Source organism: Hibiscus syriacus, unplaced genomic scaffold (assembly GCF_006381635.1).
Source record: "Hibiscus syriacus cultivar Baekdansim isolate YM2019G1 unplaced genomic scaffold, ASM638163v2 tig00020637_pilon, whole genome shotgun sequence".
Taxonomy (NCBI): domain Eukaryota; kingdom Viridiplantae; phylum Streptophyta; class Magnoliopsida; order Malvales; family Malvaceae; genus Hibiscus; species Hibiscus syriacus.
The window spans coordinates 50,836-63,506 of record NW_024062498.1 but is presented as its reverse complement, the minus strand read 5'-3'; the positions used below and the strand labels follow the sequence as shown (position 1 = coordinate 63,506).

Sequence of the window (12,671 nt, the reverse complement as noted above, 5' to 3'; positions counted from 1 at the left end):
CAGAATAGTTAAATGATGAATGAGAAATTAATATAAAATGGAAGTTATATGCAAATGTTAGGAAAAAATTGGTGCTTAAAACATTTTCATCCCACATAGAAAGAATACGAAGGTTTGAAAGGTGTTTATAAATTAGATCCAGTTTCATGGTTGGGAAAATTTTCTATAGCTAGAAAGATTTTCCTTCCAAAATTTTGGTTTTTGTTATGGTGATAGAAAAAGGTGAACGGTTGTTGTTATATATTGGGAGATAGACATATGATATTCTCACACACCTAAGAGATGATGAATATGGTTTAAGAAGACTGTTTATATAAGTTTCAACAAATCCTACTACCAATTCAATTGTATAGCGTGACTTATTTTATACCTCCAGAGTCATTACCATATCCTCTGCTCAAGCGAACTTTCGCTCCGCACAAGTGATCTTCCGCTCAAAAGATCTTCTGCTCAGGGCCGGCTCTGGACAGGGGCAAGAGGGGCACCCGCCCAGGGCCCATAATTTTGATTTATATTAATTTATTATATTTTAATAAATTAAATTAAAAGCAAGACTCATATATATTAATATATTATTTTTTATATTAATGCAAAGGCCCCATAAATATTAATGTTCAATTTTAAATGATGTCTCATCATGATCATGAGGGCCCGGTTACCATAAATATTAATATATTATTTCTAATGCAAGATAACTCATAAATATTAGTATAAATTAATGCAAGTTGAATTTAAAATTTTTGAATGTTCTCATTTTATAAACGTTAACACAAGAGTCAAGGGCCCATAACAAATATTAATATACTATTTCTACATTAATGCCAAATGACTCATAAATATTAGTGTAAATTAATGCAAGTTGTTGGATGTTCAACGTTAAGGCAAGAGGCCAATAGCCAAGAGGGCTAACGGTTACTTTTTTTTATTTCCTATAAATGATAGGAGAACATTGAAGTAAAATCAATTTATTTCTTATTGTTCTCAAATTTCAATTTCTCAAATTTCTCACAATTCACAAACACAATTACTTATCATCAATTGTGGTCATTGAAGATATTTTTAAAATCCTAAGTAAGTTCGTGTTTCCAAATTCTTTTTATTTTTATTTTTATATATTTCTAAATTATAGATAAACTTATTCTCTTTTTTTGTTTCATAAATTTTGGATATGAAATGTCAAACGTGGATATGCATATACTTCATCTTCCTTCTAAGTTCAATCATTACGGTGTTGCGAATTTGGCGTATAAATACTTCGATCGAGGATCTTCCCATTTACAGGTGTTATTGTTCTTTTCTACATTAGTTGCATTGTTATATAATGTTTCCTAAAAAACATTTGTCTGGTAGTGAAAAAAGAAAAAAAAAGAAAACAAATAGATGATTTACTAGAATCACAAAAGAGAGCTCTTGATAAATTCTTTAAAAATAGAGTAGGAGAGTCTTCTAATGAAAATTTAAATGATATTGCTGAGAATTTAAATAATCTTGATAGTTCTTCAAATGAGTCTAATTTAAATGTCCATAATCATGCACAAAATGAGTCTAATGTTGAAGATGTTGGGATTGATCAACACTTAGTCCCTACTGTAGACATTTATGATCCTAGAAATTGGGGTAATCTTGATAACAAATCTAGAGATATTTTAGTTGAAAAGGGGCCTATAAGAGAATTGAATTTGAAATTTCCCTTAGCCAATAATTCTAGGCATTTTTCATATGCTTATTTTTCTAAAAAGTTGAGTAATGGAGAGATTAGCGATAGAAAATGGTTGGTCTATTCTAAACATGTGGACAAAGTTTATTGTTTTTGTTGTAAATTGTTTACAAAACAAAACAATAAGAGTTATTTAGCAAATGATGGATTAAATGATTGGAAGCATCTTAGTGAGAGACTCGAACAACATGAAAATAGTATTGAGCATATGACTAACATGAATATTTGGAGTGAATTAAGAGTGAGATTAAAAACTAATCAAACACTTGATAAAGATTTACAACAAGGAATTTCAAAAGAGAAAGAACGTTGGAGGCAAGTTTTAATAAGAATAGTTTGTGTTGTAAAATGTCTTGCTAAAAATAATTTAGCTTTTCGAGGATCTAGTGAGAAAATTTACGATGAGAATAATGGAAATTTTTTAGGATTAATTGAAATGATTGTTGAATTTGATTTGCCTATGCAAGACCATATTAGGCGTATTCAAAGTGAAAATATTCATTATCATTATCTTGGTCATATCATTCAAAAATGAACTAATCTCTCTCTTGGCTTATAGTATTAGAACTTCTATTCTAAAGATCATCCAGAAGGCAAAGTATTTCTCTGTTATTCTTGACTGTACCCCTGATGTAAGTCATCAAGAACAAATGACTCTAATAGTGCGATGCGTAAATATGTCAAACAACAAAGTAAAAATAGAAGAGTACTTTTTAGAGTTCTTGAAAGTGGATGATACATCTGGATTGGGGCTTTTCAATGAATTAGTAAATACATTGCAATCTCTAGAGTTGAACGTTGATGATGTGAGGGGCCAAGGATATGACAATGGTTCTAATATGAAAGGAAAACACCAAGGTGTTCAAAAGAGATTACTTGAAATAAATCCTAGAGCTTTATATATGCCATACGCTTGTCATAATCTTAATCTTTATCTTTCTGATATGGCACATTCTTGTGTTAAAGCTATTTCTTTTTTTGGGATTGTGCAACGTATATATTCATTGTTCGCAAGTTCTACCAAAAGATGGAAAATTTTATGTGATAATGTTTCGGAAACTGTGAAATCTTTATCTGATACTCGATGGGAAAGTCGAATTAAACGTGTCAAAGCTATTAAATGTCATACTCCTAAAATAAGGTTAGTTTTGTTACAATTATATGAATATTGTGGTAATGATGCAAAAGCAAAAAGTGAAGCATAAAGTTTAGCTAGTGCCCTTCAAAGTTTTGAATTATTACTTGGAATGGTTATCTGGTATGATATTTTATTTGCTATCAACACGGTAAGTAAGAAATTACAATCTAAATCAATGTGCATTGATACTACCATAAAGGAGTTGGAAGGTGTAATGTCATATTTTGAAAACTATAGAAATAAGGGGTTCGAAGCTAGTATATATATTGCTAAAAGTCTTGCATTAGATATGAACATAGAGCCAATTTTTCCGACTAAGCGTCGTATTTTTAGAAAAAGACAATTTGATGAGAATGACCACGATGAAGAAATGCAATCAGCAGATGAGTCTTTTAAAGTTAATTATTTTTTTTGTTGTTGTTGATATGGCGCTCGCTTCTTTGAATGATAGATTTGAACAATTAAAGATTTTTGAAAATTATTTTGGATTTTTAATTGATTCTACAAGGTTGAAGTCATTGGATGACAATAAATTAAAAGAATGTTGCAATAATTTTAAGATTATTTTTTCTCATAATAATTTGTCGGATGTTGATGAAGATGATTTTTTTTTCTGAAATGAAAGTGCTGCAATTGACTTTGCCAAATGTATTCATGTCAGCGCTTGAAGTTCTTGAGTTTGTTAAAGCTAGAGATTGTTATCCTAATGTTTCAATTGCTTATCGAATCTTATTAACACTGTCGGTAACGGTAGCATCCGCGGAAAGAAGTTTTTCAAAGCTGAAATTATTGAAGAATTACTTGAGGTCAACAATGTCACAAGAAAGATTGAATGGACTCGCTATGTTATATATTGAGAAAAATATGTTGGAAAGCATTGATGTTGACACTATCATCAATGATTTTGCATCAAGAAATGCTCGAAGACAATATTTTTTATAAGTATTTATATGCTTAAATATGTTTTTGACACTTTTGATATTGTGATGAATTAATATTTATTTAATTTAAAAAAAGTTAATTAAAATTTTATATTGTGTATTTTTTAATATTCTTTTAAATTAGGACCCATTTTTTTAATTTTGCCCCGAGCCAAGAAAAAGTCAGAGCCCGCCCTGCCTCTGCTCAAAGTGAACTTCCATTGTAGTGAAACTTGAAGTCTTGAAACTCCTATCCTTCGAGTTTCTCTTGAAGCTTCTGAAAGCTATACATCTTGCAGACAACTTATTTTTTTATACGAGAATATTATTAGAAATAATTATTATTGAATTATTACTACATTATTTCTAACAAACTGCTCCAAGAATGGTAACTAAGAACATAAGCTGCTTGAAAGCAAACTTGAAACCAAGTATATTGCAAGTGTTCATTGTGCATTGGACTCGCAGGTGGAAGTGTAGTGGGTATTATGGCCGTGGGGATTCTCTTCTTTATTGTGAGAAGGTGAGAAATAGCAATGTATTTTGATAGTTTTACATTTAAAATTCAAGAGCTAAATATTTTTCAAAGGAAGTGTGATCTTTATCACACATAGTGTCTCACTTTTGTATGTTGTTTCAGATTAATATATAATCAGCTTCAAGGAATTAATACATGAAACTCGTTTCTTTTTGCACCTCTATTCAACTGTACCATAAACTATTATTTAATTTCTAGTGAGGTGATAACTGCCTTACACTGTTTTATCACATAAAATATGGAGATTATCTATTGGCTTTCAAGGATTCAATTTGTCTTTTGCCACAAGGACCATTCGTCCTAATGTAAAGCCTATACTCATCATATGTCATCGGATTATACAGCGCCGGCTGGTCTTCTTTCACCAGCTCCTCAGCCGGTTGTATCGGTATATCACTCTTAGGGTTGTAGAAGAAAGCTAGTGAGACTCGATCTTTTTCCGAGTTCACTATCACACGATGCTCGACGCTCTTGTAAATGGCATTGCTGAGTACCTAAACAAGCATCGTCAAACACTCATGATCAGTAAATTTATTACGAAGTTAATATAGGACATTGAAATTGTGTAAGTTCATACTTGAATCTGATCTCCAACATTGATAATGAAAGCATTGGGAACGGGCCTCACAGTAATCCACTTTCCATTGTTACGAACTTGGAGTCCGGATACGTCGTGATCGGGCAGGAGAACGGTGATGCAACCAGGGTCCGAGTGTGAGGAAAGACCTAGTGTAAGTTCAGGTTGAGGGCACTTTGGATAGAAATTGACCCTTAAGCAGGCCCCAACGTTATCTCCCCCAAATGCATTTTGTAGGTAGTCTTCTTTTAGTTCAAGGCTTATAGACATCGCCTTAAGCAGCCTTTCACATAGCTTTGTAACTTCGGCACCATATTCTTCAACCAGTTCCCTGAGTCCAGATTCAACTACTAATGAATTGTTGGTTACTATAACATTATAATCATAATAAAGCTTCATAATTCGTAATTAATTATCACGTGTCGTCGGGTTTTCTCGTATTTATTATGAGTTTAAATTCGGATTTATTTAGGTTTCGCACTGATGTAGTCCTTTACCAAAAATGTTATATACACGTTTAGAAGTTAAAGCCTCAACTACTGCTGGATGCAACCATAGCCGGATATGGAAAAACATTTCCATTAAGCCTAATGTGTACAGTTGTATATCTCAATATCAAAGTTGATTAAAACTTAGCTGATCAATCAATACGAGAATGCTTGAATCTAAGCTTCGTTGTCGGTTGATCAAGTCTTTCGGGCAAGAAGACGAGATAAAGAAAACAATATAATACGTACGTACGTAAAAAGTCATAGTAAACGTGTTTTAAGACTGTCGCACTCACCTGCATGATGTCGGCTGAGCAGGCCACTTGCTTTGATTTCTGACTGTAACCGGCAAGTAGTTGAGAAAAAAGTAATCGCTCCAGTCAAGTTTCGCTCCTTTCTCGACTCCCAATCGGCTACCGTACCCTTCGTAGGTACTCGGCAAGTTGGCGTATATTTGTTTCACTTCGAGAGGCAAGTCGAAGAACTCACGCCACGCGTCGCGGGTGTGTTTCATAAGCTCGTGACTAACCCCATGGTTCACCGCCTGGAAGAAACCCCAGTCCTTGCACGCACTAGAGATGCGCCTCAAGGTCTCGTCGTGGAGAGCTCGGTCTTCGCCGAACAGGTTCCGGATATCAACGACGGGGATATCCACGTGTTCATCGGAGTCAGGTTTCAGCACAGGCCTGTCATTCGTAGGCTTAATATATCGGTCCGGAACGGTACGTATGCCATTCTCAGACAGAGACTGAACTCGAACCACTGGCTCAGGCCAACTGAGGAGGAGACGGTCCATTGTTTAATTATATAATATTTCAGGGTTTTCTTTCTTCGAATAAACCCAGAAAGGAGGAAAAATGCAAAATTTAGATGAAGAAAACAAAGAGAAGTTGAGTGATAGTGAACAAATTAGAATGAGAGAAGGGGTTTATATAAGGATTGGGATTTAAGGATGCAATCATGAAAAGGAGGAAATTAAGAAAATAAATTTTGGTGAGTTACCAATACATAAAGCACTAATTTTTATCATCAGTGATAGTGAGGGACGAGCAGAACTTTTTCGTCCTAAGAATTGGAAATAATAACATTTAATATATTTGTTATACTTATAAATTATTATATGTTTATAATTTTTTTAATTATTAACTATATATATATACTATGTAACTGTTTAAATTTAAGATTATAAAAGAGATTCTTTAACTACTGATGTTACTTAATGAATTGATAATATTTGATATTATATATATATATATATATATATTGTGAGTAGACTGGAGATAGTATTTGTATAAAAATAGCTGCGTGTATACAAATTAAAGGCAAGTTCGCTTTTGACTCTGCGTGGTGGAAAGCAACAAAATTAGACGGTTTTAGAATGTTTATTTTAGAAAATAACGTTTTGTGCACGTGTTTTGTTTGTGCAGTTCAGCAACATTCTAGTTTTTGAGTAAATCGCCGAAAGAATCACTTTTATTTTGTACGTGTTCATATTCTATCATTGGATTTTTAAAAAATAATATTTTAATTATTTATATTTATAATCCTCTCAGACCGATGCAGGTAACCCGATCCGATCTGGAGTGTCACATTAGGGCCACTGGAGCGACTCATTGTAAAAATACCGGAAAATTTAAAACTTTTATTAAAACATGTAACTTATAAAATGATTTGTCAGTATGCATAAATAAAACAGATTTTCAGACTCGTATATAAAACAAAATACAATTACATGCCCCCTAATCACATGTACCATACTCTTCAAACAACACCGAAAGAACTCTCTTACTGAAGTTGATAGCTGTACTGGTACAATTCTTTTAACCTGCAATAGTGAGTAATAAAGTGAGCTTCGAAAAGCTCAGTAATACAGAACTACCAGATAATGTTGAAGAACGTGCAGATACAGATAAACATATATTTCATTTTTTGTCCAGATATCTATAGATTTTTAGGCTGAGTTGACGTCCCATTGATATCTCATGTATTAACCGATAGTATTCAGTTCAGATGGAAATGTTTTCGGATGTCTAGGTTCAAGAGATCAGAATAGGTTATCTAGTGTACTCCCGCAAAACCAGTGAAAAGATACATATCTTTTTTTTAAACAGTGGCAGTTAAAACATATTTTTATTCAAAAACCATATTAATCCTCCAACCGAACACTCCATAATATGTAGGTTCCCCAGAACCATACACCCACTTACACACTAAGTAAGGCCCTGAGCACAAAGTAGAGGAGCCTGCAGTAACGGTAACTTCCTCCAACAACACCCTCCCATAAAACATTTATCAAAAACCATATTAATCCCTCCAACCGAACACTCCAAAATGTGTAGGTTCCCCAGAACCATACACCCACCTACACACCAAGTAAGGCCCTGAGCAGAAAGCAGAGGAGCTTGTAGTAACAGTAACGGTAACTTCCTCCAACAACACCCTCCCATAAAACATTTATAAAAAACCATAGTAATTCCTCCAACCGAACACTCCATAAACATTTTCCGTCAATAAACATAGATATCAGAAATCAAAACATAATTCAGGTCAAATATTATAATAGAATCCATATCATGTATCAGAATAGAAATCAGAACATAAATCAAATAAAATATTCATGTAATTAGGGAACACACTAGAGTTTACAGATATTTTTCAGATAGATTGGATAATCTTATCGGGCAGCGAAACACGGATCTTTAGTATACCGATAGAATGTCAGAAGTTAGAATCACTATTGGAAGAGTTTATTAACTGATAGAATCATCAGTTATTCAAAATATGATTTTTCAGGATCATATCTTATTCGGACATTTTTCATAAATTCAACGTAATCATACGGGTATTCATAATCCTTTACTTATGAGTTACTTGTGTTTTCAGCTATGCCCAGAGTGGTTTGAGCTGATAAGGGAGAAATGAATATTCATAACCTTTACAATCTATGTCGATTGATTTGAATTATCAAACAATTCAAGATAAATAACTCTCATAATGCTTGTTGACTGGTCAATTCATTTTCCCTCCATGGTATTTATTTTTTTAATACCAAAAATTCTTATCCATAAATCATATTTGGAATCATAGCTGAATAGATCTTAAGGAAACTAACAGATATTCCAATGCTCTTTATTTCATTTCCACGCTCTCACGATATCATGAAACGCCGACGTGCTTGATTTGTAGTTCATGACCCATAAGAACATTACACCATGTATGTTCATTAACGTTTCCAGACTCATACAAATCACTTATTTAATCCTCAGCCATTAAGGTCACTTATTTCATTTAAATTTCAAGTCTATTCCGGTTACTTCAGAATTTTTCAGAGTAATTCAGACGTTTTCTGGATTTTGGATACATATTGTACTTTCGTTCAACTCAATTTGGTCTTTGTGGTTAATTTGTCGAACAAATATCTAATTCTTAATACTGCATACGATATAGAGTTGAGCTGAACTGATTACTTCCAAAATTATCATCGAGCCACACTTAAGAAGACGAACACGCATTCAAGTGATATATATATATATATATATATATGTAGTTCAGGTACTAACATATTATTAGGGTTGATCGACTCACTTAAGTTGTGTTCCATACTTTTAAAGGTAGTCCAACACCGATGCTTATTTGAATTCCTTAATTAATCCAAGACATTTACTTAGTATAGGCCATAAGGGTATTTTTGTCTTTTTGGTGTTTAGTTTTATTCCATTTATTACAGAGCTCGAGGATATCCAATCATTCCTGTGCTTGGTGGTATTCTTGGGTCATTTCCATTACAGGGGTATTTTGGTCATTTTACCGATCTGGTGTATTTCAATCCTTTCCTTCCATATGATCTTATTATTTAATTCAAACGTATCATCTTTTCCAGACCTTTCGAATAATTCCGACTAAAGAACACCCTCGATAATTTATTCTTAACTCGGAGATTTTGAGGTCAATTGTCTTCTCAGAAGTTACCAACAGGTTATCAGAAATTTTCTATACAAAGACAAGATCTTAACAATTAAATCCGTAATTTATCGAGTTAAGTACGAATCCTCAAAGTACTTTCTCATTCAGGGTCAACTCAGATTATTTTTACCTCTCAAGGGTATTTTCGTAATTTCTTAACTAGATAACTTCAATATTAACTCTTAACGAAAAATAATTATAATTTAGAGATCTTATGGTTAATTGATTTTCTGAACATTCTCTGATCTTGAAATGTTTCCCTTAACAGACTTATTAACCAATTTCTTATGCACATCTGTAATTTTACCTGATCAATGTCTTTTCAGAGTTATTAACCAATTTCCAGGGACAATTCTTGTTATCTTACAACATAAGAGTATTTTTGTAATTTTACCCTACCGGAGTATTCTCATAATTTCTCATCCAAGTACATTTGATGAAATAAATTATAAGTTACATATCCAAGCTGATTCATTTATCACTAAACACAGAACTTGTAATTTTAATTCTAACAACCCCTCAATTTCCTATAAAAGTCATTTGAACCATAATCAGTTACCAAATTTTTATCGTATTCGGATCGAGTGTAGAAATTAATTAACTACACCTATGAGACAAATATTATCTTATTAATGCATTTACCAATATCAACATATTCCAATAAGCATAAAGAGGTAATAAAATATTACCTCGATTTCCGTGCAATACTGATCGACCATGAATTTCCATTCAAACGTCCTCGATCCTTAATTCAACTTTCAATAATTCCTCAAATACATAACAATATAATTTTCATAAAAACGGGGCTTAATTCTAAAAAACGGATTTAATCATATGATAAATCAGTGATAACAGCTTACCGGATTCGAATTTGGCGAAACGGACCCCAAAAACATATTCGGGACATTAAAAATATAAAATATGACTTTTCAAAAAAATTGACTTTTCAAAAAAATTGACTTTTTCAATCAAAGTCAATGGTCAACGGTCACGGTCAACGATTTTACACAATTAGCACCCTAACAGAAATTAATTACATATTAGTCACCATTCTAAAAATATTTACAAAACTAGCACCCGAGTTTTTTTTATCTGGGGCGCGTGCGACGCCGTGGAGTGTCCAAAAATTCCCGGAAAATTCCTAAAAATTATTTTATGGCATTTTAAGACACTTACCAAGCTCGGTTCACAATTTTGAACGGTAGAGAGCTCGATTCCTAAAAATTCCCTCTTCTCTGACCACTGTTCACCACCATCATCGGCCATCATCGATCACTGTTGCCGACAATCATTAGACCCTAAAATTTTCAGCTCACTCCTTTTTTTTATCTCTTAAACCAAAATTTGATGCCCAAATCATTGAAAAATGCATCAAAACCAAATATATCCTAAAAACTCTTATTTTCTTTAAAATTAAATCATAATAATAAATTTATTATTAAAAAATAAAGATTCTGAAAATCTAAATCTTTATCGTGATTCCAATTAATATTGAAAATTTGTTAGCACATATTTTTAGCCTACCAAATTTGGATTGTAACACTTCCAACCTGATTTAATCAATAATCAGTTTGATAATGTCACATTAACTGATTAGAACCTAACTTATTCGAATCATATGTATAACAGACAACAAATCACTCAAACTTATCAAAATTCTCATAACCATGGACCGATTTGCATACACCTCAAACATATGAACCTCAAAACAAAGAATTTTGTCAAAAGAGGCTACTTTTGAAATTACACACATTTTAGAGATTAATGCATATATTATAAAAGTTTTAAGAATCATTTTAGATATTCATTTTTAAAGATTAGACATATTATTAATCACACGCTATTCAAAATTATAACTTAAAAAAATGGGATCAATTCTAACATCAATTGAGAAAGTTAATAAAGGACTAGACTATAAAATTTCAAAAAATAGAACCCAGTTTTAAAATTGAGTGCCCGATTTGAGCATCATACTGAAATTATTATTCCTCCACCTCGTTGGGAACGTAGTCCAAATACACAACATCCCTTTACCTCAACAAAGATTATAGCCTAACAAAACACATACGTACACAAGTGCTACAAACTCTATGACATGTCAATTGTATCTAAAACTCAACTAAATGACTAAGGGCTCAACTATAAAAAATCAAAATTTAACTTGTAGCCTTTTCAAACAAGACTTTCACAAAGATCGTATTATCATATGATGGTGCTCATTGCTCAATTTTGTTCGATATTCACAAGCGTATAATCACTTATCACAATCGAAACAAATCATATACAAAATCAATACCACACAACATTAAAATAGCTTACTAAAACTTAGTGAATCGTCGTAAATACCATTTGAAATGCTCTAATTGAGCCAATACACATAGTTATCACAATTGAACATAACAATCTGCACAACCACAACCGAAACACATATTCACATACACATAGACTTGATTATGACTACACCATATAATTCAAGCTTACAGAACATCCCATATCAACGAAGCAATCCAAAATTAAGCTTTTTCTTTTGATTTTAAGGTTTTTATCAAACCCTTTTCTCCAACAATAAATAAGCACATGATCAAAGATAAACTCATCTTCAGAGACAAAATAATACATAAACCTTAATTTACCATGAATCCCCATATTAAAATAAAATTAGAGTTATACTTATACTAACTTAATGATAAATCAAATGGTATCAGATGATAGAGATAGAATTGGGCTTCACAAGTATAACTCCAATTTAAAATTTGGGGAGAGAATTGAGGGTTAATTTGATGCTTCTTTCTAGGGTTCAAGCTTGTTCTTCCATGGTAATTTTGGCTTAATGAAGAAGATGATACCAATTCTTATTTTATTCCCCCTTTTACTACAATACTCTTCATTATTCAATTTATATTATTATGAAAAATGAATATCAAGACTAAATTACTATAATTTGCCAAATAGCATTCTTATTCACCAAATTCCACTAATTTGGTTAATGGTATAATCATACATTTAATCCTTATATTTTTCTATTTTTCCACTAAAGAATTAAAAATTTTATTTTTCATATTATAGTCCTTGATATTTCAATTTTTATAATTTAGTCTTCAATTCAAATTCAGATCAAATTATAACTTAACTAAACAAATTCCTTTATACTTAACACACATTTAAGGACTTAAAATATTTAAAAAAATCCTTAAAATTTATTTTTTTTCACATGATGTTGTGTGTGTAAATGTGATGAGTAAATTGTACAAGTATACACGTTGATCAAGTAATAAAATGATGAGTAAAATCGTCTCCACAATAATTAGAAGGAAATTAAGATAAAAAAAT

General features: G+C 32.0%; 1 protein-coding gene across 1 annotated transcript; it reads right to left on the bottom strand.

The window, feature by feature from the left end:
* Positions 1-4,531: 4,531 nt before the first annotated feature.
* On the bottom strand, positions 4,532-6,189 carry LOC120209859 (probable 2-oxoglutarate-dependent dioxygenase ANS). The gene is made up of 3 exons (XM_039208749.1): positions 5,675-6,189; positions 4,891-5,221; positions 4,532-4,807 (listed from the first exon to the last, which is right to left on the bottom strand). Exons 1-3 carry the CDS (start codon positions 6,172-6,174, stop codon positions 4,559-4,561), a joined length of 1,080 nt encoding a protein of 359 aa, XP_039064680.1. The 5' UTR covers positions 6,175-6,189; the 3' UTR covers positions 4,532-4,558.
* Between the last annotated feature and the right edge of the window lie 6,482 nt (positions 6,190-12,671).